The following is a 27,282-nucleotide window of genomic DNA, read 5'->3' as shown; positions in this document are numbered from 1 at the left end:
AGATTTTCCCAACTAAAATCACCAATTAAATGCCAAAACTAGTAATAGAATCGGGTAATCTAACCAAAATTAAGTTAAGAACACTTACCCCTTTGTTTTCTCTGAAAATCTCTCGAAAATCGCCTCTCCCCAAGCTCCAATTTGGTAAAAAATGGAAAATGGGATTCGCCCTATTTTCCAGAACTTAACATTCTCTCCGATACTGTTCACACTATTCACGACTGTTCACGGGGTACTATTCATGGGGTACTATTTGGTACTATTCACGGTACTGTACACGGTACTATTCACGGGGATACTGTACATGGTACTGTTCACGCAGGTGCGGTCACTGTTTACACGTGCGAAAAATGCAGAAACTGCCCAGAAAATTGCAGCAGCTTTTCTTTCACTAAAAAGGCTCTAACTCCATCATACGAACTCGGAATTCGATGATTCTTGTTCCTATGAGTCACAAATAATAATACAAACATAGCCCTTCAGTCGAAACTCAATTCGGAGCTCATTTGCTCAATTCAATACCCATTTCGCTCGTTAAACAATTAACTCATGTTTCGTGTCAAAAACCCAATCGCGACTTGATGAAATTAGACCATACTTTCCAGATCAGTCCTATAATTCATTATCAAAATTCCGGAAGTCTCGAAATCAAATTTCGATCTCTAGAACTAAAAATGGACCTTTGGATCATTACATGCTTGTGCTCAAAACAGCGAAATCTTCCAAAAATTCTTCCAAAACTTATCCGAGCCTCATGGGACCCCGACCAAACATTCTAACATAACACATGACATCATTCAAACTTGTTCCAGCCTTCGGAACGCTGAAAACAACATTAAAACATCGAATTACCCTCGGATTCAAGCCTAAGAATTCCAAAACTTCCAAATTCCAAATTCGATCAAACAGTCTATCAAACCTCGTCCGAATGACCTGAACTTTTGCACACACATCCCAAATGACATAATGAAGCTACTGCAACTTTAGGAATTTCATTCCGACCCCTATATCAAAATATCGCCTATAAACCGAAAAACACTGAAATCTCAATTTCGCCAATTCAAGCCTAAACCTTCCACGGACTTCCAAAATGCATTCCGATCACGCTCCTAAGTCCCAAATCACCTAACGGAGCTAACCAAACCATAAAAATTCAAATCCGAGATCAAATACAAACAAGTCAAATCTTGGTCAGACCTTTCAAATTTCAATCTTCAAATGAGAACTGTTCATCCAAATTCATTCTAATTAACCTGAAACTCAACACCAACGATTTATATAAGTCATAATACACCACACGGGGTAAGTCATGCCCGAGAACTGGCGATCAAAGTGTAAAAGTTCAAAACGACTGGTCTGGTCGTTATACATTAATCTGGATTTTGCACTGTCTTTTTAAAGTCTCAAGTGGATGATCAACAAAATCATCATCTGAACTAACGTGTTTCTGATCAACATCATCCGCAATCTCATTCTCAAGATACATATTCCTTAAATTCTACTACATAAACATACATTTTACTAAATTTTAAAAGCAAAAGTAAATATAGCAAAAGTAACTCTTAATACATAAGAAAACAGAAAAGAAATTAATTTACCTTCTCAGAAGATAAGCCATATAGCTTATCATTTAACTCTTCAAATTTCAGCTACTGTGTAACACTCTATCGAAGAATGGGTGGAGATGTATTTTCACACCGACGTGCAACAGAACTATGCAAATATCCAAAACATTCATAGAACCATATCTGAATAGCATAAGGGAACCCTGAAATCCAATAATACTGTCGCTGCTTATCCAAAATAGCTGACATTGATCTCACTGTTTCCTTATATACATCTATTCCCCATGCATAACTATTGTAATCACCCTTGTCAACCAAGTCCAAGTACTTCCTATCCACCAGTTTGGTGTTCTTAATAGAAAAGAGGAATGAATTTACAACAAATAGCATTGCTATATTGATAGCATCTTCATCAGACTCAAATGTTTTTCTAAGAAAACAATCTACAAGGTCTTCTTTAGAAACAGAAGGATAATCCATAAAGTACTTTGCAATTGAACGACTATTCTTTTGCGTAGCTTCACTACAATGTTGTACATCACCGGTACATTTTAATCCACTCATACAAGCAAACTCTGCCAAGCCAAAACGTAGCTTAACCCCACTGACAAGAAACATCAATTCGTTCGCTTTCCCTTTTTCAACCTCCTTAGTTAACAAATAGTATATTAATAGTGTTTGCAGTTTTATACTAGGCAAATTCAACAAATAGCCAAAACAAGTTGACTTAAAAAGTTCAAGTTGCATTATTGACAATTTTGTTTTCAAATTGCTAACAATCTCAGAATTGAAGTTACTACCAAGTATTGGTCTATCACTTGCACTAAGCTGCAATACAAATACAGACAGATATATAAGTATATTACATGGTATACATTATACAAAGTATCTATCAAACAATAAGGTATAATATAATTTACCTTCAAAAATGATTTGAAATGTCTTCTCTTATGAATAGTTGATTCAGAAACCTTCCTCTTTTTTGTAGGCTTTATATTATTTTGAGAAACATCAACTTCTGGTTCCTTGACACTTTTAGAACCACTAATTTCGCATTCCTTAGCACTTTGTGTCACGACCTAATTTTCTAACCCGGTCGTGATGGCGCCTCTCGTGAAGACAAGGCCAGCCAACTAACCCAAATCGTATCTTTAACAATTATTAAACATAAATGAATAAATAAATGCAGCTTAACGACAATAATAACTAGTGTTTAAAGCCCAACATAACCCGACCGGGGTGTCACAAGTCACGAGCATCTAAAGAAATCTTGAACACAACTACAGGGCCAATAATATACAAAATTAAATTTTGAAATTCTAAAGACAATGTCCGGTGCCGCGAACGCTGGCGGTAACCTTGCTCAGCTACAATAGTAATACCTTCAATGAGCTAATATCCCACTATCGGGTGATCAATACTTGCAGCTGCACGCGAGGTGCAGGGAGTAAAGTGAGTACTCCGACCCAGTGAGTAATAAAAGTAACTACAGTCCGAAGATAAGAAAATCCAGTAAATACACAAAGTAAGCTAAAATCCAAATATACATCAACATATGGAACTGAGCAGCTAAACAACAGTATAAATACAAATACATGAATGCAATGCAATGCATATGATGGTACATTCTAGTACCCACTGCGGCGTGCAGCCCGAGCCATCCATATTTATTTATCGTCGACGACGCTCACTGGGGGTGTGTACAGACTCTGGAGGGGCTCCTACAGCCCAAGCGCAATATCTTGGTCAGTCATTGTTACCTGACCGGTCAGCCATTGTTACCTAACCAATTTATATCATACAGTGCCATTGTTACCACTGTTCAAGTATATCATCCAGTGTCATTGTTACCACTATTTCAAGTATATCACACAGTGTCATTGTTACCACTGTTTCAAGTATATCACACAGTGTCATTGTTACCACTGTTTCAAGTCACTTTATAATCAGTCCAAAAAAAATAATATAATAAGCCCCTTGGGCATTTACAAAACAGAAGTTCCCAGCCCGGAATACATTTAAAAATATCATTTAAGTTTTCAACACTTAGAATTATGGCTAAGTTTGCAAAACAGTAATTAAAACCTTGGACTGAAATTAAATGATATTAATCCCCGAATGATTCTACAAGTCGGCACAAGGCCCCCAAACGTGGCATTAAGCCCAAATATCATCAATACATGTGCGTATCAATCGCCAACATATTATAAGTATCAATACAATGTGCGAATCAGTCGCCAATATACTATAATTATCACTCGGGATGGACCAAGTCACAATCCCCAATCATATACGACCCCGCACCTGCCATGGGATGCGTGTCATGCCTCAATATAGCGTTACGATGTGAAAGTCCGGGGTTTCAAACCCTCAGAACAACAGTTGCATCAATTACTCACCTCTAACCGGCCGTAGACTAGTCCGCAATGCCCTTTCCTCTTGAATCGACCTCTTCGCGCGTCGAATCTAGTCAAAACCACAACGAATACGTTACAATAGGCTAAGGGAATATAACCCAATCGAAAAGACTCGAAAAATGTCGAAAATCCCAAAATTAGCAAAACCCGAGCCCCGGGCCCACTTCTCAAAATCCAGAAATTTTTACATCAAAATGTTCCTTATATCGCCACGAGTCTATACATACCAAATTCACAAGAATCGGAGTCCATTTGGCCCCTCAAATCCCAAATTTAGAATTTCAATTTCAAGCCCTATTTTCTTACAACTTGGCTATATTTTCATGAATTTCAAGGATGATTGCACAATATAATCATGTATTTAGTTCATAGGACTTACCTCCAATCACTTCCCGTCAAAACCCCTTCAATTCCCGTCCAAAAGCTCTCAAGGTTGCTCAAAAATGGTGGAAAAATGGGTTGGGTTCGCGGATGAAATGTTAATATTTCGGAAGTAATGTTCACGGGTCACTATTCACGACACTGTTCATGGGTCACTATTCACCTGTCACTGTTCATGGGTCACTATTCACGACACTGTTCACTGTTCACTGTTCACCCCGCGCAGTTACTGTTCACTGCTGCAGAAAATACAACAGCTTTTTATGAAATTTGCAGCACAGCCATTATTTACTAAAATGGCTCTAACTCCATCATACGAATTCGTAATTAGACGATTCTTATTCCTATGAGTCACAAATAATAATACAAACACAACCCTTCAATCGAAACTCAATTCGGAGCTCGTTTACCCAGTTCAATACCCATTTCACTCGTTAAACAATTAACTCACATTTCACGTCAAAAACCCAATCGCGACTTGATGAAATTAAACAAAAATTTTCAGATCAGTCCTATAATTCATGATTTAAATTTTGGATGTCTCGAAATCAAATTTGGATTTCTAGAACTACAAATGAACCTTTAGATCATTACATTTATGCTCAAAACGGCAAAAATCTACCAAAAATGACCCGTTGGGCATCCGAAACACACCCGAGGCCAGTGGGACCTCAACCAATCATGCCCACATAATTCATAACATCATTAAAACCTGCTACAATCATCAAAACACCTCAAACAATATCAAATTATCAAAAACTCATCGAATTCAAGCCTAAGTGTCCAAAAACTTCCAAAAATACACTTTCGATCAAAAACCTGACCAAACGATGTCCGAATAACCTGAAATTTTGCACACATGTCACAAATAACATAACAAAGCTACATAAATTCTCGTAATTCCATTCCGACTCCCGGATCAAAATCTCACCTATTAACCGGAATTCACCAAAATACTAACTTTGCCAATTCAAGCTTAATTCTACCCCGGTCATCACAAAAATATTCTGGACACACTGCTAAGTCCCAAATCACCTAACGAAGCTATCCGAACCATAAAATTTGCATTTCGAGCCCTCTAACACATAAGTCAATATCCGGTTGACTTTTCCAACTTAAGCTTCCTTAAAAGAGACTAAGTGTCTTCAAATTTTGCACACAAGTCACATTCGATATTACGGACTTGCACCTACTTTCAGAATCGCATTCCGACCCCGGTATCAAAATTTTCACTTCCGGTCGAATTTTCTCAAAAACCTTCAAATTCCTATATTTAGCCAAATGACTTCAAAATGACCTCCGGACATCCGAATTAACTTCCGATCGCGCTCCCAACTCCATAATCACCATACAGAGTTATTCCCAGACTCGAAATCCCAAACGAACATCTATAACTATGAAATGCCTTCCAACCCAAGTTTATGAAATTCTTCTAAAATACTAACTTCCACAATATACGCCGAAATGCTCACGGGTTATCCAAATCCAAATCCGGACATACGCCCAAGTCCGAATTCATCATTCGAACATGCTGGAACTTTCAGATCCCAATTCCTAGATCGTTTACTCAAAATTCCAATCTTAGCCATTTTCTTCAACTTAAGGTTGCCGCAACGAAAAGTTTCTTTCCAATTTGACTCCGAATTTCTTGAAATTCAATTCTGACCATACGTACAAGTCAATATACCTAAAATGAAGCTGTTCATGACTTCCAACTGCTGAACAATGCGCTAGAGCTTAAAACAACCGGTCGGGTCGTTACACTTTGAGAACGCATTATTCTAATACTACCTGACCCAGAGTTATTCAAAGATGATCTAGAGGTATTTCATGCCTTAGCCCTTTGTAAACGAGTGCGTCCTAAACTAACAACTTTTGTTCCACTTGCTGATGATGATACAACAACTGCATGTGCACTTGGAGCATCTTTCATATATGATTCTTCAATTGTAAGAGAATAATTTTCGTTATCCATAACAAAATCAGAAAAACCTGATGACACTGAGATTGGATGAATAGGTTTTTTACGCTTGAGAGAGTGTTTTCTACCCATAAAATGTCAACTGTTCGAAATTAAGCTTGGCATTTCACACCCTAACGATTGTGTATTTTGAAATTTGAGATAATATATGGCGCGTCATTTAAAATTTGAGGTACGCTTTAGTGTATGGCGCGTCGTTTGTAAAAGTAATATAGATTGCAGCATACTTTATTAGTATAAAACTGTAAAATATGAAATCCAAATTACTATCCATAAAATATAGAATCCAATGAAATGAGTGAAAATGTAATTATTACTGTGACACAACTCCCAATATATAATATAATTTGTGGTATAAAATGCTTAAAAAGCTGCACCCAATGGTTATGTATAGTAATAAAATTATGAAATATTATAGGCAACTATATTAAAGTCACTTGTATGTGATGTAATCAAAATAGTTATTACTTCATAATATAAATCTATGTGTATCACAAATAAAAAAAAATTACTAAATTTAATTTATTATATCAGGACTGTACACTTACAGTACAAAATAGAGGACATCTCCATTAGAATATACAGGAGAAATTCGAGGTACGCTTTAGTTAATGGCGCGTTGTTTGAAAAACAATACAGACACTAGTATACTAGATTACTATAAAATCTAAATTAGTATCCATAAAATATAGAATCCTTTAAATTGACTGAAAATGTAATTATTACCATGACACAACTCCCAACGTATAATATAATTTGCGGTTAAAATGCATAAAAGACTGCACCCAATGGTTACTTGTATGTGATGTCATCATAATAAATATTATATCTGGATTGTACATTTCTAGTATAATATACAGAAGAGTAGCGAATGGTGCATCGTTTGAAATAATATATCTCCAGTAGCATATACAGAAGAAATTCAAGGTACGCTTTAGTGAATGGCACGTCGTTTGAAAAATCAATATAGAGTCCAGTATACTGGATTAGTATAAAGCTGTAAAATTATAAAATCCAAATTACTATCCATAAAATAAAGACTCCTATGAAATGAGTGAAAGGTAATTATTATTGTAACACAATTCCCAACGTATAATGTGAGAATAAAAATAAGAACTACATCTAAATAAAAAAAATTTGGATTTACACATCCACAAATACGGAAGATTATGGTTTCGCATTATATATCTCCATCATAATATACAGGAAAACATAATTAAATTATTTTATTCCACAAAATAGTTCTAGATACAAATTTTTTACTATTTTACACTTCTCCATTATAATATACTAGCATATAACGCTTTATATGTAGGATTTCCACAAAAATGATTAAATCGGTAACGAGAATCTGGATTGTGGAAATTTAGTATATAACTCTGGACATTATGCTTTTGCATGATATTTAACCAGTTTAATATACTGGACATTATTTCTTATATAATTTATTTTTTTATTATATAAAAACTGTTGATTTTATTAATCTGAAGTTACATTTCTATTTACATTTATGACTTGTCGTATTTTACTACCTACTTTTCTTGAAATGTGCGAAAAGTTATATTTCTCTGAACCTAAAACATCTAACAGACCTGAAAAGTTGCCTTTACATTTATACAAATTAAATTTAGTAGGTGCACACTTTGACTATATTAAACAATCAGTTCACTAGAAAAATTCTACTATCATATTTCATTAAATTCATATTCATCAGTAGTCTTTTAGCTTTTTCAAAAAAACCGTGTCTGAATCTAGCGGAAGCAGGAAGCTCACAATGGATGAACTTATACAGAAGTTCATCCATTGTTTTTGTTTTCTTTAGTTTTGTATGGCTGTTTCTTTCTTTTGGGTGCTCTTTATCTTCTACTATGTTTATGTGTGATTGTTTTTTGTAATATTTCTTTTATGTTTTTGATATTATGGAATATGATAGACATAGTATCAAAATATTTTCCAGAAAATTATGTGATAATGACAACTCCAACATAGAAAATACTGGATATTATACGAAAAATAAATCTGGCTTGTGACTATCCAGTATAAAATACTGGATATTAAGCTTTCATAGTGTATATCTCCAGCATAATATACAGGAAGCAAAATATTTTATGTCCCTAATTCCAATAATTTATTATGGATATAAATTGTCCTTTGTCCTTAATTATTGGATATTATTCTTAACATGGTATATCTGCACCATACTATACAGGAAATAAATTTTTTAATTATTTAATTGCACAATATTGTTTAAATCTGGAACACAACTTTTTAAATTATTTAAATGCAGTAAATTATTCTAGATACAATTTTTTTACTATTTTACACTTACCTATTATAATATACTAGCTTATATCTCTTCATAAGTAGCATTTCCAGCATATTTTATAAGGAGTAATCAAAATTGGTCAAATTTAGGGTAAACAAATTACGGATTATTCACATCCAGTATTAAATACAGGAAATTGTGTTTTAACAATGTATACGTCCGGTATAATATACATGAAATAAATATATTAAATTAGTTAATTCCAAAAAATTGTTCTAGATACCAAGTTTCCACTATTTTCAACATCTCCATTATAATATACTGATTTATATCCCTTGGTATAAGCAGCATTCCAGCATTTTTTTTATAGGGAGTAACCAAAATTGGTCAAATTTAGCGTAAAAAATTATGTATTTTTCACGTCCAGTATTAAATACGGGACATAGTAGTGTAATATATAGGAAACAAAATATTAAATTATTTAATTCAAGTAAATTATTCTAGATACCAAGTTGCATAATTTAAGAAGCTGTTGGAGTCAGGAGCCCGCCTATAGAACGGAGGCTGTTTATTTTAAATTGGAGAAGTCAGGAGCCCGCCTGGAGAATGGAGGTGTTACATTTAAAAGGTTGGAGAAGTCAGGAGCCCGCCTGGAGAATGGAGGTTGTGTCATCTTTCAAAAGTCAAGTTGGTGTCAGGAGCGTTCCCGCCTGCAGAATAGAGGAATACATTTCAAGATCAAACAGAAGTCAGTAATGAGGAGGGTTACAACAAAAATCCCCAGCATAACAAGCTTTAATGTAGGAAGCAGTGTCCCCAGCAGACAGAGCGGAATAATAAAACTTGTGTTCAGAAAAGCAAAAGGCAAGTGTCATCCCTAGCAGTTTTCGAAAGAAAAGCACCAGAGGAAATACAAGCCGACAAGAAAGCAAGGCAACCAGAGCAAGTGGAAGATAAATAAGATTTTGTAATTCCTAGTTTAGTCTAACTTCTTATTTCCTTTTGGCACGGTGTAATAAGGATATCGGTAAGCAGTAGCAACAGCATGCAGCAGCAGTAACAGCAAAATTGTAGTTCCATGGTAGTCCCAGCTACCAAAACTTCCCGAACTACATTAACCTGATTCTCTCCTAGCTAGGGATATGTAGGAAACCTTTGAAGCAAAGGTTCGGTTAAATATTTTTCAAAAAATACTTCACACGGAGTACTCGGATGAGCAAAAATCGTTCACTTTATCTTTGCACGAAAACTCTTCGTGTTTTCGGACAAAGAGGGGCAGCTGTGAGCACGCGATTTTGCCCTATACGAGAACTACTCCCAAAAATTCAAAATAAAATAATTTTTGTCTGTTTGCAATTGTTATGAATTTTGGGTTATTTTTCTTTAATTATTTATATTTGTCTGTGCATGTTTATTTGTTAAATTAAAAAAAAATACAAATATATGTCGCATTTGCATTTAGGATTTATTTCTACAAGTAGGAGTAATTAAGTTTGTTTTACAAAAATGAAAAATTATTACAAAAATATGTATTTCGCATTTTTAGCATTTAGTGTCCAAATTGTGTGATTTTATCGTTAATTACTATTTAATTGTGTCTTAATTGTTATTAAGAGTTAATTAGTACTTTTATAAATTAATTTAGTTCTATAGGTTAATTTAGATTTTTTGGAATTTTAGTTTTGTTTTAAGAAAAGAAAAAAAAAGAAGCAAAATGGAAATAAAAGAAGAAGAAAATCGGATTGGGCCTTTTCTTCCACAGGCCCAAAGAACCAAAACCCCACCGGGTCAACCCGACCCGGTCCGCCCCATAACCCAAACGGACCACCCCCTTTCTTTATTTAATTTTTCATTCCCCATCCCTAACAAAAAAAAACCCTAAAACACCCGCCCCCCCTCTTCTCTTCATCTTCTCCAAACGACCATCTCCAAGCTCCCTCGACATCCATGGCTGCCCTCCTTCCAGCTCCACCACGACCATCTCCCTCACTCCAGTCATCCGCCTTCACCTGTTGCCGCTGCTTCGTCTTCGACAACCAACGACCCTCCAGTCGCGAAGCTCCAGCCATGAACTACCATCACAGCAGCAACCAATACACCAACCAAACGACCCTTCTCATCTTTTTCACCTCCATTCCCGTCGACCACACACATAGATCACGTCCTCACAACCACGCCTGAGCTTCGTCTTCTTCATCGCACACACCCAGCTCACGTCCTCACGACCACAACAACCCCAGCTCGAACGCCAGCCGCGAAGCTCCAGCCTTCTCCATCGGCGTCCAACGCCACCAACAAACCCAACGTCATCTTCTCCAGCACATCACCCTCACCCATCGTCCTCACTGCAAGAGACGAGAAACACACACATACACACCTGTCGTAGAAAATAAAAACCAGATTGAGTAGCGAAAAAACAGTGTAGGTGGCGAAAACTGAGGTTCGGAGTTCGTGTCCAGTCGCCAGTTCGAGTTCGGGTCCGACGAGATCGTCCGTTCGTTAGTTGCGCTCGTGATTAAAAAAATCGAGCTTTTCAATGGAGTTTCTTTGATGTTGAAAATAAAGAAGTTTCTATTAAGAGGTCATATTCTAACTTTGCTCATCTTTCGATTTTCAGATCTTGCGTCGTGGGTGTATGAGTTGATTTCGTTCGATTTCCTTCGTTCCAGTTTTATGACTCACGTGATACTAATATCTTGGCCCTTTCATTTGTGATGTTTGTTTGTTTAATTGCTGAATCACATAAGAAGTTTTACATAATCGTTTGTCTCCATTATTTGTCATATTATCTTGTTTCCTTCAGTTGGTTTGTATATTCGTGTTGTTGTAGTTTGTTGTTGGTTGTTCCGTCAAAAATGGTGTCAGTTTGCTCTTTGTTGTTCATCACGTTGTTTGGTTCCCTGGGCGTACAGGTTTTGTCTAAGTTAATTGTGATTTTATTCCCAATATAGTTAGTTTATTCCTTTGTATCTGTGTGAATCAATTTTGACCTTACTAGTTCAAAACAATGTTTCTGAATCATTGAATCCTTTATCTTGGTTATAATGTTGTTGGATTTAATTTGAAGATCAATTGATGATTGAGTTTAGTGATTTGAATCTACTTGTTTGTTCTGTTAAGTTTGTTCTGATATGAATCTGATTATGTTGAAGTAATTCATGAATGTTGTTGATTAGGAGTTTGTTTATTCAGAGTTTGTTTATTAATTGATTAATTGATTAGGAGGATTGGTTATAACTGATGTGGGTAGAATGGTAAATTGCAGTATTTTCAGGGGTAGAATGGTAATTTCAGTAATTTCAGAGGGGTATTTTTGGAATTGAAAATCTGAACAATTATTTATTTTGAGTGCTCTGTCCACTAAGCTAATAATATTAAAATAAGGTATTAAAATAATATAGTGGGGGACAAGACATGTGGTAGTGGAGAATAATGCATTTGTTTAATCAATAATGGGGAGCAAGACATAGTAGGATTACGGGGCTCAAGAAAAGTTGATTAAATAAAATAACAATTGCATTTTTTATGTAGTAGTGGGTTTGGTAAGAGAAAGTGGATTGTTTTATTATTTGTTTAATTGATTAAGGGGTTTGTTATGAGGCATAAATAGAGCAAACTTGGACATAATTGAGGAGGGGAATTTGATCATCATAAATTCAGATCTTAAGTTGAAAAGAAAACGGATTTGTCAGAACTTAAAAAATTCAGTCTGACTTCTTCAACTTTTTAAAACAACCTCCGTTCTACAGGCGGGCTCCTGACTTCAACAAACTTCTTAAAATAACTCGGCCTCCATTCTCCAGGCGGGCTCCTGACTTCAACAAACTTCTTAAAATTACTCGGCCTCCATTCTCCAGGCGGGCTCCTAACTTCAATAATTTCTTAAAAATAACACCTCCATTCTCCAGGCGGACTCCTGACTTCAACAATTTCTTAAAAATAACACCTCAATTCTCCAGGTGGGCTCCTGACTTCAATAACTTCTTAAAATAATTTAGCCTCCATTCTCTAGGCGGGCTCCTGACTTCTTCAACAACTTTGAAAATAAATCAGCCTCCATTCTCCAGGCGGGCTCCTGACTTCTTCAACAACTTCTTCCTTCAAAACTGGTGTTTTATTCCTCTGAAAACTGCTGGGATAACATCGATATTTTATTTCACCAATATGACATTTTCCTTCTTCAAAGACTATTTCCTTTAAAGCTGGTGCTTTCATTTCCCTTAAACCTACCGGGAATAATACTGTCGGGGAATTATCTTCCTCCTTTTAACAATGATGGGGATGATATTGATTCAAAGGTCATTGTTTTTACAACTTTGGGTTATCTTGCTTCTTCCAAGATTGCTTTTCTTTTAAAACTTGTATATCCCTTCTCGTATACTGCTGGGGATTCTTCCTTCAAAAACTTGTTTTATCTTCTCTCTTTCCCAAATGTCTATCTGACTTTAAGAAAATTTTCGAGGCGAGAGAAAATTTTCTGCCCCAGTTTGATAATCTTCTTTGTGACCCTGCCTTCCTGCTGTCAATAATATTTCCTTTCCCTGCTTTAAATCAAAGAAAAATTTGTTAGTTTAAAATGGGGCGAGTGGTTGTGCCACTTCTGCTGGGGATGGTTTTTCCCTTTTCTTTTCCCTGCTTTGCTATAAGACTTGCTGGGGAGGATATTGTTGGCTGAGGATGATACTTCTGCTGGGGATGGTTTTTCTTTTCTCTTCCTTCCCCGCTTTGTGTTGTTCGACCATTGCGGAACTTGGTCGAGAATTTGTCGGAGTTGTTCCTGTATCTCGCAAATCTGCTGGGGATCCCCATAACCTATTAACTGTTGCCTTTCCGTTTTTCTCCAACTTCCCCTGGAAATTTGGTCCTCTTGGGATCTAGACCTATTCATCATTTGGTCTTGCGACCAACTTCTTTTTGCTTTATCGCCTTATCTTTGGCCTGTCCTATTCGCATTTTGCTTTGCACCATTTTGGCAACTGGTAGTAAGCTCTGAAAATCCTTTTCAAAAACAAACTGCTAGGGAGGTAAAGTCTTTAAACCAAGAAATTAGAGTCGTCAGAGCTGTCACACCTCCTTTTTACATACCCGAGAGGGTACAAGGGAGTTTTTTCCAATTAAAGGACAATCGAAACGGGATTGGTTTAATTATTTCAGAGTCGCCACTTGGGAGATTTAGGGTGTCCCAAGTCACCAATTTTAATCCCGAATCGAGGAAAAGAATGACTCCATATTACAGTCTGCACACCAGAAATCCGGATAAGGAATTCTGTTAACCCGGGAGAAGGTGTTAGGCATTCCCGAGTTCCGTGGTTCTAGCACAGTCGCTCAACTGTTATATTCGGCTTGATTATCTGATTTTATACAAATATGAACTTATGTGCAAAATTTTATCTTTTTACCGCTTTCTTACTTATTGTTATTATTTTACGAGAATTGCAACGTCGTGGAACCATATCTCGAACCACGTTACATCAATGCACCCCTAGTTGTTTGGCATATCTCTACTCGGTTGAGATTTGGATTTGGGTCACATAAATGTGCACCCGAGTTAAGGAAAATAAATTATTAAAGGCGCGCCTAAAGCAACTAGCGTCTTGTTATTTTGGGGAAGGCCGTAAAATTCGCTAAACGGCTTGTCCTCGAATTCTAAGTATTTTAATATATACATTTAGAGGGCCCCGCAGCTTGTGCATTTTTTGTTTGTCGAGGCTCGTCTCATTCATTATTAAAAAGAATTTGCAATGTCATGGAAATACATCTCAGACCACGTCACAATCAATGTACCCGTGATTAGAGACACATTTCGATTTCATTGAGATTTGGATTTGGGTCACATAAATGTGCACCCGAGTTTAAGGAGATAACATTATTAAATACGCGCCTAAAGCGACTAGCGCAGGGTTATTTTGAGAAAAGGCCGTGAAGTTCGCTAAGCGGCCGATCCCGAGTTCTAAGTAATTAACACATACATTTGTGAGGGCCCCGCAATCTATATATTTTACTAGGCGAGGCTCATCTCATTTATTTTAAATGGACAAATCCTAAAGCGACTACATCTTTTCTATTAAAATTAGTCTCTAAAATAAATAAAGAAAATCCTAATTAATTACGAGTTTTTTTTTTTTATTTAAGAAAGCATGGCATACTAATTGCTATATTAATACAAATATTGATGAACAAGAATTTTACTAAAAAAAAATCGAAATTATAAATAAAATAAAAATTTGACAACTAATATTCAAAAGAATCAAATATAGTTAGATTGAAGCTCGCATTGTTATATATATAAAAAACTATTGGAATTAATTATTCACAACCATTTGAAACTGGATTTAACCATAATTACTAAAGCTTAATAGAAAGTTTATTAGACTTAAACGTTCTTCTAATTTTGTTTGAACTCAAATCATGCCTTAATACCTAATTCACGAAATTTAGTTCAAATTCATGCCTTAGCTAAATTTAAGTACTTGTTCACAATTAACCTACTGTTGATAATCTTAGAACCTTCATAACTAGTGAATTAACCCGTTTTGCCAAGCCGATTCATTAAAGACTAACTTATGTTATTTTCTCTTATTCCAATTATTATTCAATAATACATAAAATAGCCTAAATACAATCAATAAAAGGAACAGAGAAAAAGCGAAATTAAAACTTCAAAATTCGATTCTTCATATGTATTCATGCTTCCACATTTTTAGCTTGCAATAACTAGTATTACATTCGCGTACCTGGTATTGGAAAACAAGAGAAGATGAAGCTGAGAAGCAGCAACAGTAGTAACAATGTAGCACAACAACGACAGTCCAACAACACAGGAATAGACCAGTAACAGTAGGAATAGTAGAAAACCCAGGAGACTATAAACGACTCCAAGTATAGAGAAGAAGTAAAAAGCAGGAAGGTTCTGACATTTCAGATCTTAAGCGAGGCAATGAAACAGTAACTATTCTTTTTCAACTTCAAAACTCTCCAAAATGAATTCTGCCCCTGTATATTCAGTGTATCCAGAATGTATATCGGGTGTATACTTCTCACTCCGCCCCCTCTTTTTTTCTTCTCTCTATCTAGTTTTTCCTCTTTTTTTTCCACCCCTTCTTCCTAAATTTTCTATTCTATTTATAGCAAAATTTTCGAAATTTTCAGATTTATTTTTTTATTATTTTATTATTTTTTTAATTAAAAGAAATCCCACTTACAAATTGCTTTTATTTTTTTAGAAAAAGAAATCCCACCTTTATTTACTTTTATTTTTAAAATTCTAAATTTAATTACTTTATCTTATTTAAAATCCCACTTTTTATTTTTTTAAAAGAGAATCTCACTTTATTTAACTTTTCTTTAAAAAACAAACCACTATCTTTTCTTTTTTTTAAAATCTTTTCTTTTTCTTTTAAAAATGCTACTTTCAATTACTTTAAATTTTTTAAATTTTCAGATACCTTTATATTTATTTTTTAATTCCAACCTTATTTTACTTTTAAATTTTTTAAAACTTTTTACTTTTTTAAAATTTTCTACATTCTTTTACTTTTTTTTATTTTTTTATTTTTTATTTTTTTAAAATCATTTCCGAAATTACTATATATATATATATTTTAAAATAAAAATAATAAATAAAATAAAATATTTTCGGATTTTTTTTATATATAAAAAAAACAAAAAATAAAACTATTAATAGTGATAATTCACTTTTTATTTTTTATTTTTTTTGGTTTTGTTTTGTGTTGGACAAAAATGAAGAAGGGGTGTTGGGTTAATGGAGCGGACCGGATCGACCCGGTTTGAAACGGACCGGGTCATGGGTAAAGTTGGGCAATTATTTGGGCCTGTGGTTTGAAATTGAAGAAGTGGCTCAATCCGATTTTTCTTTGTATTTTTGTTCTCTTTTCTTCTTTTATTTTTCTAAAACTAAATTATAAAAGTACTTAAATTATTATTAAGAACTAAATTAAGTTATAAAAGCGCAAATTAACTTCCAATAACAATTAACGCACAATTAAGTAATAATTAAGCATAAAATTGTATATTTGGACATTAAATGCTAAAAATGCAAAAGGTGCCTATTTTTGTAATTTTTAATTTTTGTAAAACTAATTTAATTACTAAAAATTGTAGAATTAAATCCTACATGCAAAATGCGACATATTTTTATATTTTTTATTAATTTAACAAATAAGCAAACACAAACAAATACAAATAATTATCCAAAAATATCACAAAAATACTCAAAATTGCACACCAAGGAAAATCATTTTATTTTGCATTTTTTTGGGAGTATTTCTCATATAGGGCAAAAATCACATGCTTACAATGATTTCAAAAATAGAAAAAGAAGAAGTCTTTCTGAACAAATGCTGGGGAGAAAGAAAGAAAAGAACTTATCTGAGATATAACCGATCCCAATGATCATGTCGAGCATTCCAGACTAATCAACCCAGTCTATTTGTATCAATCAATCTTTCGGACGGCCTCATCTGGTGAGGATAAACAAGCACTCAACTCTTTGCCAAATGTGGACATTTTCCGCCAATCTTGCCTTGTCACCTCATAGTGCCCTTCGAGGGGTTTTCACTAATAAGACTCTCTCATTTCTCTCAACTCCCATCGCCTCATGGTGCCTGTGAAGGTTTTCACCGATGAGACTCTCTCATTTTATTTTATTTTTTTAGCTGGGGATTGGAGTGCTGCTGATATGACTCTCTTTGCTGGGGATTCTTTCGGCTATCAATTCATTTCCAGTTTATGATCTTCTTCTTTGTTGGGGATCAGAGTGTTATTCCCGACTTCCATTTGCATTGACTTGTCACTTCTCAGATACTGATCGGGATGTCTTTTTGGACATCAATATGGGTTTTCGTGTCTGGCTAAAAGGAAAAGGGGTATCAAAAAGCTCAAAATAATTTTGATGGGTAAAACATTACAACTATTGGAATCAAACTTTCTTTCCCAAAATTATAAACACAACTTCTGCCCCAATTTTTCTTGCTTGGGGATTCTTTATTTTTTGTTACACTATGACCGAGCCGTGAGGCGCCTACGTATCCTTCTTTGAGGAATTAGGTCAAACGTAGTTCCCAATTCCTTTGTTTTTCTTGTGACTTTTCTTTTGTCTTTATTATCATTATTTTTTTCTTTTTCTTTTTCTTTTTCTTTTATTTTAATTACTGATTCCAAAAGAGGGATATGAAAGAATAAATAAGGCTCAAAAGGGGAAGCAAAGGTTAAAGTGTTTGGATAGAAGAAAGAATTGCCTCCGTCATTTCATTCTCCGATAAATGCCAAGCACAAACAAACAACAATTACAATTACAAGAAATCATACATAATATCTCTTAACTGCGTCAGAATTGATAGCCATGTCGACGCATTTTCCGTCGATATCTGTTAAAAATAAAGCGCCATTGGACAACACTCTGGTTATAATGAACGGTCCTTGCCAATTCGGGGCGAACTTGCCTTTTGCTTCGGCCTGATGTGGCAGGATTCGTTTCAACACCTGCTGCCCCACCTCAAATTTTCTGGGTCACACCTTCTTGTTGTAGGCTCTCGCCATCCTCTTTTGATATAACTGGCCATGACACACAGCTGCCAATCTCTTTTCATCAATCAAGTTTAACTGTTCCAAACGGGTTTTGACCCACTCGTCATCATCAATCTCAGCCTCAGCGACAATCCGAAGGGATGGAATTTCAACTTCCGCCGGGATGACTGCTTCAGTTCCATATACCAATAAATAAGGAGTTGCCCCTACTGAAGTACGGACAGTGGTGCGATAACCCAACAATGCAAATGGTAATTTTTCATGCCATTGTCTGGATCCTTCTACCATCTTCCTCAGTATCTTCTTGATGTTCTTGTTGGCTGCCTCAACTGCTCCATTCACCTTGGGACGATATGGGGTGAAATTGTGGTGTGCAATCTTAAACTGTTGACATACCTCTTTCATCAAATTGCTGTTAATATTAGCACCATTATCCGTGATGATCACTTTTGGGACCCCAAATCTACAAATGATATGGGAGTGAACAAAATCCACCACTTCCTTCTTGGTTACCGACTTGAAAGTTTTAGCTTCAACCCACTTAGTGAAATAGTCGATGGTCACCAGAATGAACCTATGACCGTTGGTAGCTGCCGGCTCAATAGGTCTAATGACATCCATTCCTCACGCAACAAATGGCCATGGCACTGACATTGTATGCAATTCTGTCGGCGGAGAATGAATCAAATCTCCGTGTATCTGACATTGATGGCATTTTCGCACGAAATTGATACAATCACGCTCCATAGTGAGCCAATAATACCCCGCTCGAAGAATCTTCTTTGCCAATACATATCCGCTCATATGTGGCCCACAAACTCCAGCATGTACCTCTGTCATAACTGTCGTGGCTTGACTGGCGTGTATACATCCCAGCAATCCCAAATCTGGGGTTCTTTTGTACAACACTCCTCCATTGAGGAAGAAACTACTTGACAATCGCCGAATGGCTCTTTTTTGATCTCCGGTGGCCTACTCCGGGTATATCCCCATCCTGAGGTACTCCTTGATGTCATAAAACCATGGCTCACCATCCACTTCTTCCTCTACCATGTTGCAATAAGCATGCTGATCACGAACCTGAATGTGCAACGGGTCAACATGAATTTTATCTAGGTAGTGTAACATTGATGCTAAAGTGGCCAATGTATCGGCAACCTCATTATGAACTCTTGGGATGTGTCTGAACTCCACTGATCGAAATCGCTTGCTCAGATCGTGCAAACATTGTCGATATGGTATGAGCTTCAGATCCCGTGTTTCCCATTCACCCTGAATCTGATGCACCAGGAGGTCCGAGTCTCCCAAGACCAAAACGTCCTGGACATCCATGTCTGCAGCTAGTTGCATACCCAAAATGCATGCCTCATACTCAGCCATATTGTTGGTATAATAGAAACGCAGCTGAGCTGTAACAGGATAATGACGTCCTGTTTCAGAAATAAGTACCGCTCCTATTCCAACACCCTTCGCATTTGCGGCTCCATCAAAGAAAAGCTTCCAACCTGGTTCCTCAGGTAATTCCAACTCATCTATATGCATTACTTCCTCGCCAGGAAAATACGTCCTTAATGGCTCGTATTCTTCATCAACAGGATTCTCAGCCAAATGATCGGCCAGTGCTTGGGCTTTCATGGCCGTCCTCGTCACATAGACGATGTCGAACTCCGTGAGTAATATTTGTCATTTCGCTAGCCTCCCTGTGGGCATAGGCTTTTGGAAAATATACTTTAGTGGATCCAGGCGTGAAATGAGATAAGTAGTATATGAGGACAAATAATGCTTCAATTTCTGGGCCACCCAAGTTAGGGCGCAACATGCCTTCTCGAGTTGAGTGTACTTAACCTCATACACCGTAAACTTCTTGCTGAGATAATATATGGCTTGCTCCTTCTTTCCTATAATGTCGTATTGCCCCAACATGCAGTCAAACGAATTCTCCAGGACCGTTAGATAAAGAATTAGCGGTCTCCCTGGCTCAGGTAGAACCAACACAGGTGGATTTGATAAATATCCTTTGATCGGGTCAAATGCCTCCTGACATTCTGCAGTCCATTCTACCGCGGCATCTTTCTTCAGTAGCCGAAAGATGGGTTCACAAGTCGCTGTGAGTTGAGAAATAAATCTGCTGATGTAATTCAACCTTCCCAACAGACTCATTACTTCTGTCTTGTTCTTCGGCGGTGGCAAATCTTGGATAGATGTGATCTTTGATGGGTCTAGTTCAATACCTCGCCGACTGACGATGAATCCCAATAGCTTCCCAGATGGAACACCAAATGCACATTTGGCCGGGTTGAGCTTAATATCATACCTTCGAAGTCTTTGAAAAAACTTCCTTAGGTCTGCTACGTGGTCTTCCTGATGCTTGGATTTTATGATCACATCGTCCACGTACACCTCAATTTCTTTGTGGATCATGTCATGAAACACAGTGGTCATCGCTCTCATGTATGTTTCCCCAGCATTTTTCAAACCAAATGGCATTAACCGGTAGCAATAAGTTCCCCACGGCGTAATGAATGTCGTATTTTCCGCATCTTCTTCATCCATCAGAATCTGATGATACCCAGCATAACAATCTACAAAAGACCCGATCTCACGTCCGGCATAATTGTCGATCAAGATATGGATGTTGGGTAAAGGAAAGTTGTCCTTTGGGCTTGCCCTGTTTAGATTGCGGTAATCGACACACACCCTGATCTTCCCATCTTTCTTCGGTACCGGCACCACATTAGCCAACCAATCAGGATATCGAGTGACATGAATAACCTTTGCTTGCAGCTGCTTGGTTACTTCTTCTTTAATCTTCACACTCATATTCGTTTTGAACTTCCTCAACTTCTGCTTGACGGGAGGGCATGCCGGGTTAGTGGGCAATTTATGAATCACTAAATCCGTGCTTAACCCCGGCATGTCATCATATGACCATGCAAAAACATCTTTGAACTCAATAAGTGTTTTGATCAATTCTTCCCTGATATTTGATGCAATGTGGATGCTTATTTTAGTTTCTATGATATCGCCTGCATCACCTAAATTGATGGCTTCTGTGTCATTTAAGTTGGGCCTGGATTTTTCTTCAAACTGGCTTAACTCTTTGTTTATCTCCTCGAAGGCTTCATCCTCATCGTATTCCGATTCATTATCATAATCGACCTCTTGTATAGTTAGTTCGGAATCAGATTGATATTTTAGACTAGGTTGAAGATCCGTTGTGCATGCCATGTTGTTAAGACCAGTATGAAAAGAACTGTTCAGGAAAAAAGAAAAGAAAGAAACAAGAATTAAAAATAAAAATAAAATAAAATAAGGAATGAAGAAGAAATTTTTCATTTTATTGAATTATGGGATAACAAGGTTTCACACTCTGTTGAGCAATAATAGAAATAAAAAGGAATCTGGATTACAACCCTGGAATAATCCAGAAAACAAAAAGGAAAATCAGAGCCAACTACCAGGACTCCCTCCAAGTAGGAAGAGGAGTAGCTGTCCAATTGTTGACATTGGCCTTAGGCCCCACAAACTGTATGTCTGCCTTACTGGAACCCTCTCCAGCTTCTATCATGTTGACATCTGCGAACATTCTTTCAAAGCCCTCATTCAAATCTCCATCTGGCCCGATTAAGGGTCCAAGAACTTCCGGGACTGGCAACTTTCTGCACCCGGCTTTGACAAATGATCTGGACAGTTGTGAGATTGGCTTAGGAAGGACCCAGACTTTTTTCTTCAACTTGCGGGCCCGCTTTACATCCGCTACGGTAGGCTTGAATCCCAACCCAAAAGTATCCAGGTTCTTGGGCAAAGAAACTGGCTGGACCATTCCCTGCAGATCAATCCCCAGACCTTTTCCTGGTACAAACCCGCTGTTCAACATCTCTAAGGCTATCATGAAGGTTGCAGCTATGATTCTGGGAAGTGGAAGGCCCCCACCCTCAGGAATTTTGTCTACTGAGACTGCGTCAAAAACCTGATAAACCCATGGGCCTTTGTCATCGTCGGTTTCTATGAAGGGCACAATGGCATAGCTAATGGCATGTGTACCGTCAACCCCGTGTACCACAATCTCTTGTCTATCCCATTCAAATTTGACCATTTGATGCAGTGTAGAAGGCACTGCTTTAGCTGTGTGGATCCAGAGTCGTCCCAACAAAAGATTGTACGATACCGCCACATCTATCACTTGAAATTCCATGGTGAACTCGACTGGACCAATGGTTAATTCCAGTACGATATCACCCACTGTGTCAGTACCGCCCCAATAAAAACCTTGGACGCAGACGCTATTCTTGTGGATCCTATCATTAGCAACCTTTAGTTTGTTCAGAGTGTCCAAAGGACAAATATTGGCACTTGACCCATTATCAATTAGTACTCGAGTGACCACCGAGTCTTCGTATTTCACCGTCAAGTAGAGTGCCCTATTGTGTTCTGTTCCCTCTACCGGTAACTCATCGTCAGAGAATGTCACCCAGTTTACTTCAAAGATCTTGTGCACTATTTTCTCCAAATAGTTCACTGAGAGCTTGTCCGGGACATGGGCTTCATTCAAAATCTTCATTAAGGCCTGACAATGATCGTTCAAATGGATCAATAAGGATAGCAACGAAATCTGGGCTGGGGTCTTCCTCAACTGCTCTATAATTGAGTAGCCCTTTTCCTTCATCTTCTTCAAAAGCTCCTCTGCTTCTTCCTCCGTCACTGGCTTCTTGGTTGTTACAGGATTGGTCCTTCTCAATTCTGCGGGAACAAAACACCTTCCCGAACGAGTTAACCCCTGAGCCTCGCATACTTTTTCCACAACCTCCTTCCCCTTATGCATCACTGCCACTTGAATGTAGCTCCATGGCACAACTTTCTCATTTGTTATCGGCAACTGCATTACTGGCCTGATAACAACTGGTTCCACGTGGACCCCCTTCACCACCAACACTGGTTTGCTTGATACTCCCTGCAGCACTGCCCTGACTGACTCTGGCTTCTTCGCAGCAACAGACGAACCTTTCCCCACTACCACAAATGGCTTGTCATCTACCTTTCCCAACTGTACCACTGCCTTTCCACTGGTAGACTTTTCGTTATGACTGGAACGAATCATCATTACCGTTTGTGAGGGTGTTTTAGGTTTCCCTCCTTCGTGCACTAGTTCGATCATGTGGGCCTCATGGTGCACCGGTAACGGGTTTTCATTGATGTTGGGTGCCTCTGGTGCCTGAACCTCGATCCTATTTGTGTCAATAAGATCTTGTATGGCAGTCTTCAACTTCCAACACTTCTCAGTATCATGCCCGGGAGCCCCCGAACAATATTCACAGCTTACTGAGTGGTCCAGATTTCTGGGAAGGGGATTTGGCAATTTGGGTTCAACAGGACTTAATAGGCCTATCTGCCTCAACTTGTGAAACAAAGTAGTATAGGTTTCTCCCAACGGAGTGAATGTTCTCGGCTTCTGCATCCTTCCGTTCCTGAAAGCCTAATTTTCGCGAAAGCTTGGCCCTGAAGGATTCCTGTAGGCCCTCGGTGGTGGATATGTGTTTTGTGTAGGTGGATATATGTTTTGTGGAGGTGGATATGTGTGTTGGGGAGTCGGTGCATGCCATTGCGGGCGAGCCGGAGGCTGGGTGTAAGTTTGGGCGTGATGGACGGAGAAATGTGGCTCTTGCGGTGGATAATAGGGTTGTGGAGGGTTGTATGGATTGTGTGGATAGTTTGGGTAATGGGGTCTGGGTTGGTAGCGAGGGGATGGACCTCTTGATCTGGACCAAGTACCTGCTTCGACTGTTGCGACCTCCTCTCTCTTCTTTTTTCCGAGCGCACCTCCCGTGCCGCTTTGGATAGCCTGAGTTGTGGCCTTGATTGACGAATAACTCATTATCTTGATGGACCTGAGTCCCTCTTCAACCATGCCGCCCATTTTTACTACTTCATTGAAAGATTTACCAATTGACGTCACCAGGTGACCAAAGTAAGTTGGCTCCAAAGTTTGTAAGAAGTAGTCCACCATTTCACCTTCCCTCATTGGTGGATCGACTCTTGCTGCTTGTTCTCTCCAACGGAATCCGAATTCCCTGAAGCTCTCTCCAGGCTTTTTCTCCAGTTTTAACATTTTGAGATGGTCAGGGACGATCTCAAGGTTATACTGGAAATGACCTGCAAATGCTTGTGCTAGATCGTCCCAGGTGTACCACCTGCTAGGATCCTGCCTCGTGTACCACTCCAATGCGGGCCCGCTCAAACTTTGACCAAAATAGGCTATCAACAGCTTATCCTTTCCACCTGCCCCTTTCATCTTACTATAGAAAACTCGTAGATGCGCCATGGGATCACCATGTCCCTCATATAGATCAAATTTTGGCATCTTAAAACCTGCCGGCAATTGAACATCGGGGAAGGGACACAGATCTTTATAGGACACACTGACTTGGATGCCCAATCCATGCATATTCCTGAAGGATTGCTCCAGGCTTTTCACTTTACGAAGCACTTCGTCCTGCTCCGGATTCTTAGCTGGCCTCTCAGTTTCTACCGTGATCTGAAGGTGAGGGGTGTAAGTGTATGGCTCGGGTGCTTTGAAGGTGAGTTCGGGAGGATAGTATTGGTTGTCGTGAACCTGAAACACTGGTTCATCGGGTGATTTTTGCAATGTGGAGGGTGGAGGTGCCACGAAAACAGGAACAGCTGGTGGAGGAGGGTTTTGTTTGGGTGGTGAAGCTTGGGGATTATAGGAAGTTTCCCCTTGATAGTATTAGGCAATGGGGAAGCTCGTTGATGGACTAGTGGAAAGGTGTTCCGGAGTCCGAGCTGGTGAAAGGGTAGGAGTAGGGGGAAGTATTGGTGGTGTTTGTCCCTTAGCCCAGGCTAGGTGCATCCCAGCTATCTCTTGTCTCAACTTGTCTACTTCCTCCTTCATCATTTGCATCTCCGACTTTTCCTCTTTAACACTTTTGTCCGAACCAGACATACTTTCCGGAATGGGCCCTTTTGATCTTGTGTGGTAATGGTAATCTGCCAGAACGTTCTAACGAGCTAACTGTTTTGAAATCTCTTTCTCTGGTATTAACAACAAACTTGTTAGCGTGAGAGTTTAATACATATTGCAATTTCACATTGGGGAATGCAATGTTCCTAGGCAGTTAACCATTTCTAACATGTTTTTGCTTTGACTGCATGCGTCATTCCGACTTATGTCCTTTCTTTATTCACTTTGCCTTTTCTTTTTATCTTTTAGTGGTGGTCGAATCTTATGTGGATTGCCTACGTATCATGTCCCCGCATGAATCAGACCGGGCGTAGTTCTGCCATAGTAAAAATAAAGACACAATTTTGCATTTTATTACCAAAATATGCTATTACAAGCTATATAAAAAAACAGACTCCACACTATTAACATTGTTTGATATGAAAAGAGAATAGAGGGGTAGACAACAGACTCTTAAAAACAAACAAGTGCAGACTTGAACTAGGGATACATTAAAGCCTTGAATTTTGGTGCCCGCGAGGCATCGTTCGGCCTTTCCGCGGGCTTTGGGGCCAGACCTCTTTGCAAGCTTTTTAATTCCTCCATAATCTGGTGGACATAACCCATGACTGAGGCAAAAAGGGTGTCGCGGGGCATTTCCTCACATGTTAAGCACTTCATGGTGATGTAGTGCCCAATCTCATCGATCTTACCCCTGATTCTATCCCTTTCCATACACAGTTGTTCTATTCGTTGATTCTTTAGTCCCAATAATTGAGTGTTGTCAACGAGCTGATCTTGGAACCTCTCCATTTGTTCTTCCATTCAGGCTATTGAATCATAGCAGCGCTCCCTGTCCGTCTTAGCATCTCGGGCTTGTTTAAAGACCCGATCCCTGAGAGTGGAATTTGTTTCTCTCAATATTGCAATGCTCCCTTCATAATCCCTTCTCACTTGCCATAAGTGCTTTTTCCGTGCTGCTGCACCTTTTGCCCATCTGGTCTGCATTCTTGCTATGCTAGCCTCGGATCTTTCCAAGTCTTTTCGGCCTTCAATGACCTGATTCCTTAACCCTGCTATCAGCCTTTTATCGGACTGGCTTCTCCGTTGGTTGTCGGCATCCATTTTCATTTTCCGGATTTGAGCTTTGAGGATCTCGCTTTCTCGGGCTAATTTGTTCTTTTCTCCTTCATCGGCAGCAACCTGCACCTTGTTCTCAAATTTCAGATCCTTAATCTGTTGTTTCAGCTTGCCTATTTCGGCCCGGTATTCCCGCTCTTTGGCCAACCAGTCCCACCGTTTTTGCGACACCTCAATGAACTCTTGAATGTGGGCTTTTTTGGCTAGTCGTTCTGGCTCATCTCTTACAACATCTCTCTTCCTGTACCAGGCGATATAAGCCGGTGAGACTTCACTTCGGGATAGGTCGCGCACTCGAGTGTTTACCGTTAAATATTGGCATTCATTCCATATAGAACGAATGGCTTCTTCATGAAATTGGCCGTTGATACCAACCTCGATTGCATAAATACTGAGATCTTCATCTGGGTGTACCACCTGGCACCTCCCTAACTGTCTCATCACCCGGTATGGCGCATAAGGCTGAATGCCTCGGAGTCCCATTAGGAGGAAGTAAGGACCCGTGACGGGCATGTATACAATTTCTTCAACAGGAAGCCAACCTAATGTCCACCCTATTTGTGCTGATGTGATGGTGCGAAGGCAAGATACCCAGTCTTCAGACCCTTCTGACAATTTGAGCCCTGAAACCCTCGTGTTATATCCTTCAATGCAACCTTCGTTTGTAGATCTACAGCTCATATACTGAGGATGATGACACAAGTGCTCGATCATCCACATTTGCAATAACAAGTTGCACCCTTCGAAAAAGTCTGCCCCGGCTTTACAGGCTGTGAGAGCTTGGTATATCTCGGACACTATCATAGGGGCCAACGTGCTTTTGTTGTTGGTAATTAGGACCTTAACGACTCCAGCCACCTTTAAATCAATATTTCTGTCTTTCAGAGGAAACACCACAATGCCCAAGAGTGCTACCATTAAGGCGAACCGCCTATGTTCATCCCATTTTGTCTGATTCCCTCTGCTGCAAACCCCGCTTTCCAGATTGTCGAACCCTCCTGTATGCCCATACCTCTGGTATATGAACT

At 38.4% G+C, this 27,282-nt stretch overlaps 1 protein-coding gene across 1 annotated transcript; it reads right to left on the bottom strand.

Moving 5' to 3' along the window:
- Nucleotides 1-1,664: 1,664 nt before the first annotated feature.
- Nucleotides 1,665-6,140, bottom strand: LOC142174635 (uncharacterized). The gene is made up of 2 exons (XM_075240466.1): nucleotides 6,126-6,140; nucleotides 1,665-2,393 (listed from the first exon to the last, which is right to left on the bottom strand). Exons 1-2 carry the CDS (start codon nucleotides 6,138-6,140, stop codon nucleotides 1,665-1,667), a joined length of 744 nt encoding a protein of 247 aa, XP_075096567.1.
- Nucleotides 6,141-27,282: the final 21,142 nt, after the last annotated feature.

Source organism: Nicotiana tabacum, chromosome 20, assembly GCF_000715075.1.
Source record: "Nicotiana tabacum cultivar K326 chromosome 20, ASM71507v2, whole genome shotgun sequence".
Classification (NCBI taxonomy): Eukaryota; Viridiplantae; Streptophyta; class Magnoliopsida; order Solanales; family Solanaceae; genus Nicotiana; species Nicotiana tabacum.
This window is presented reverse-complemented; position numbering and strand designations above follow the sequence as displayed.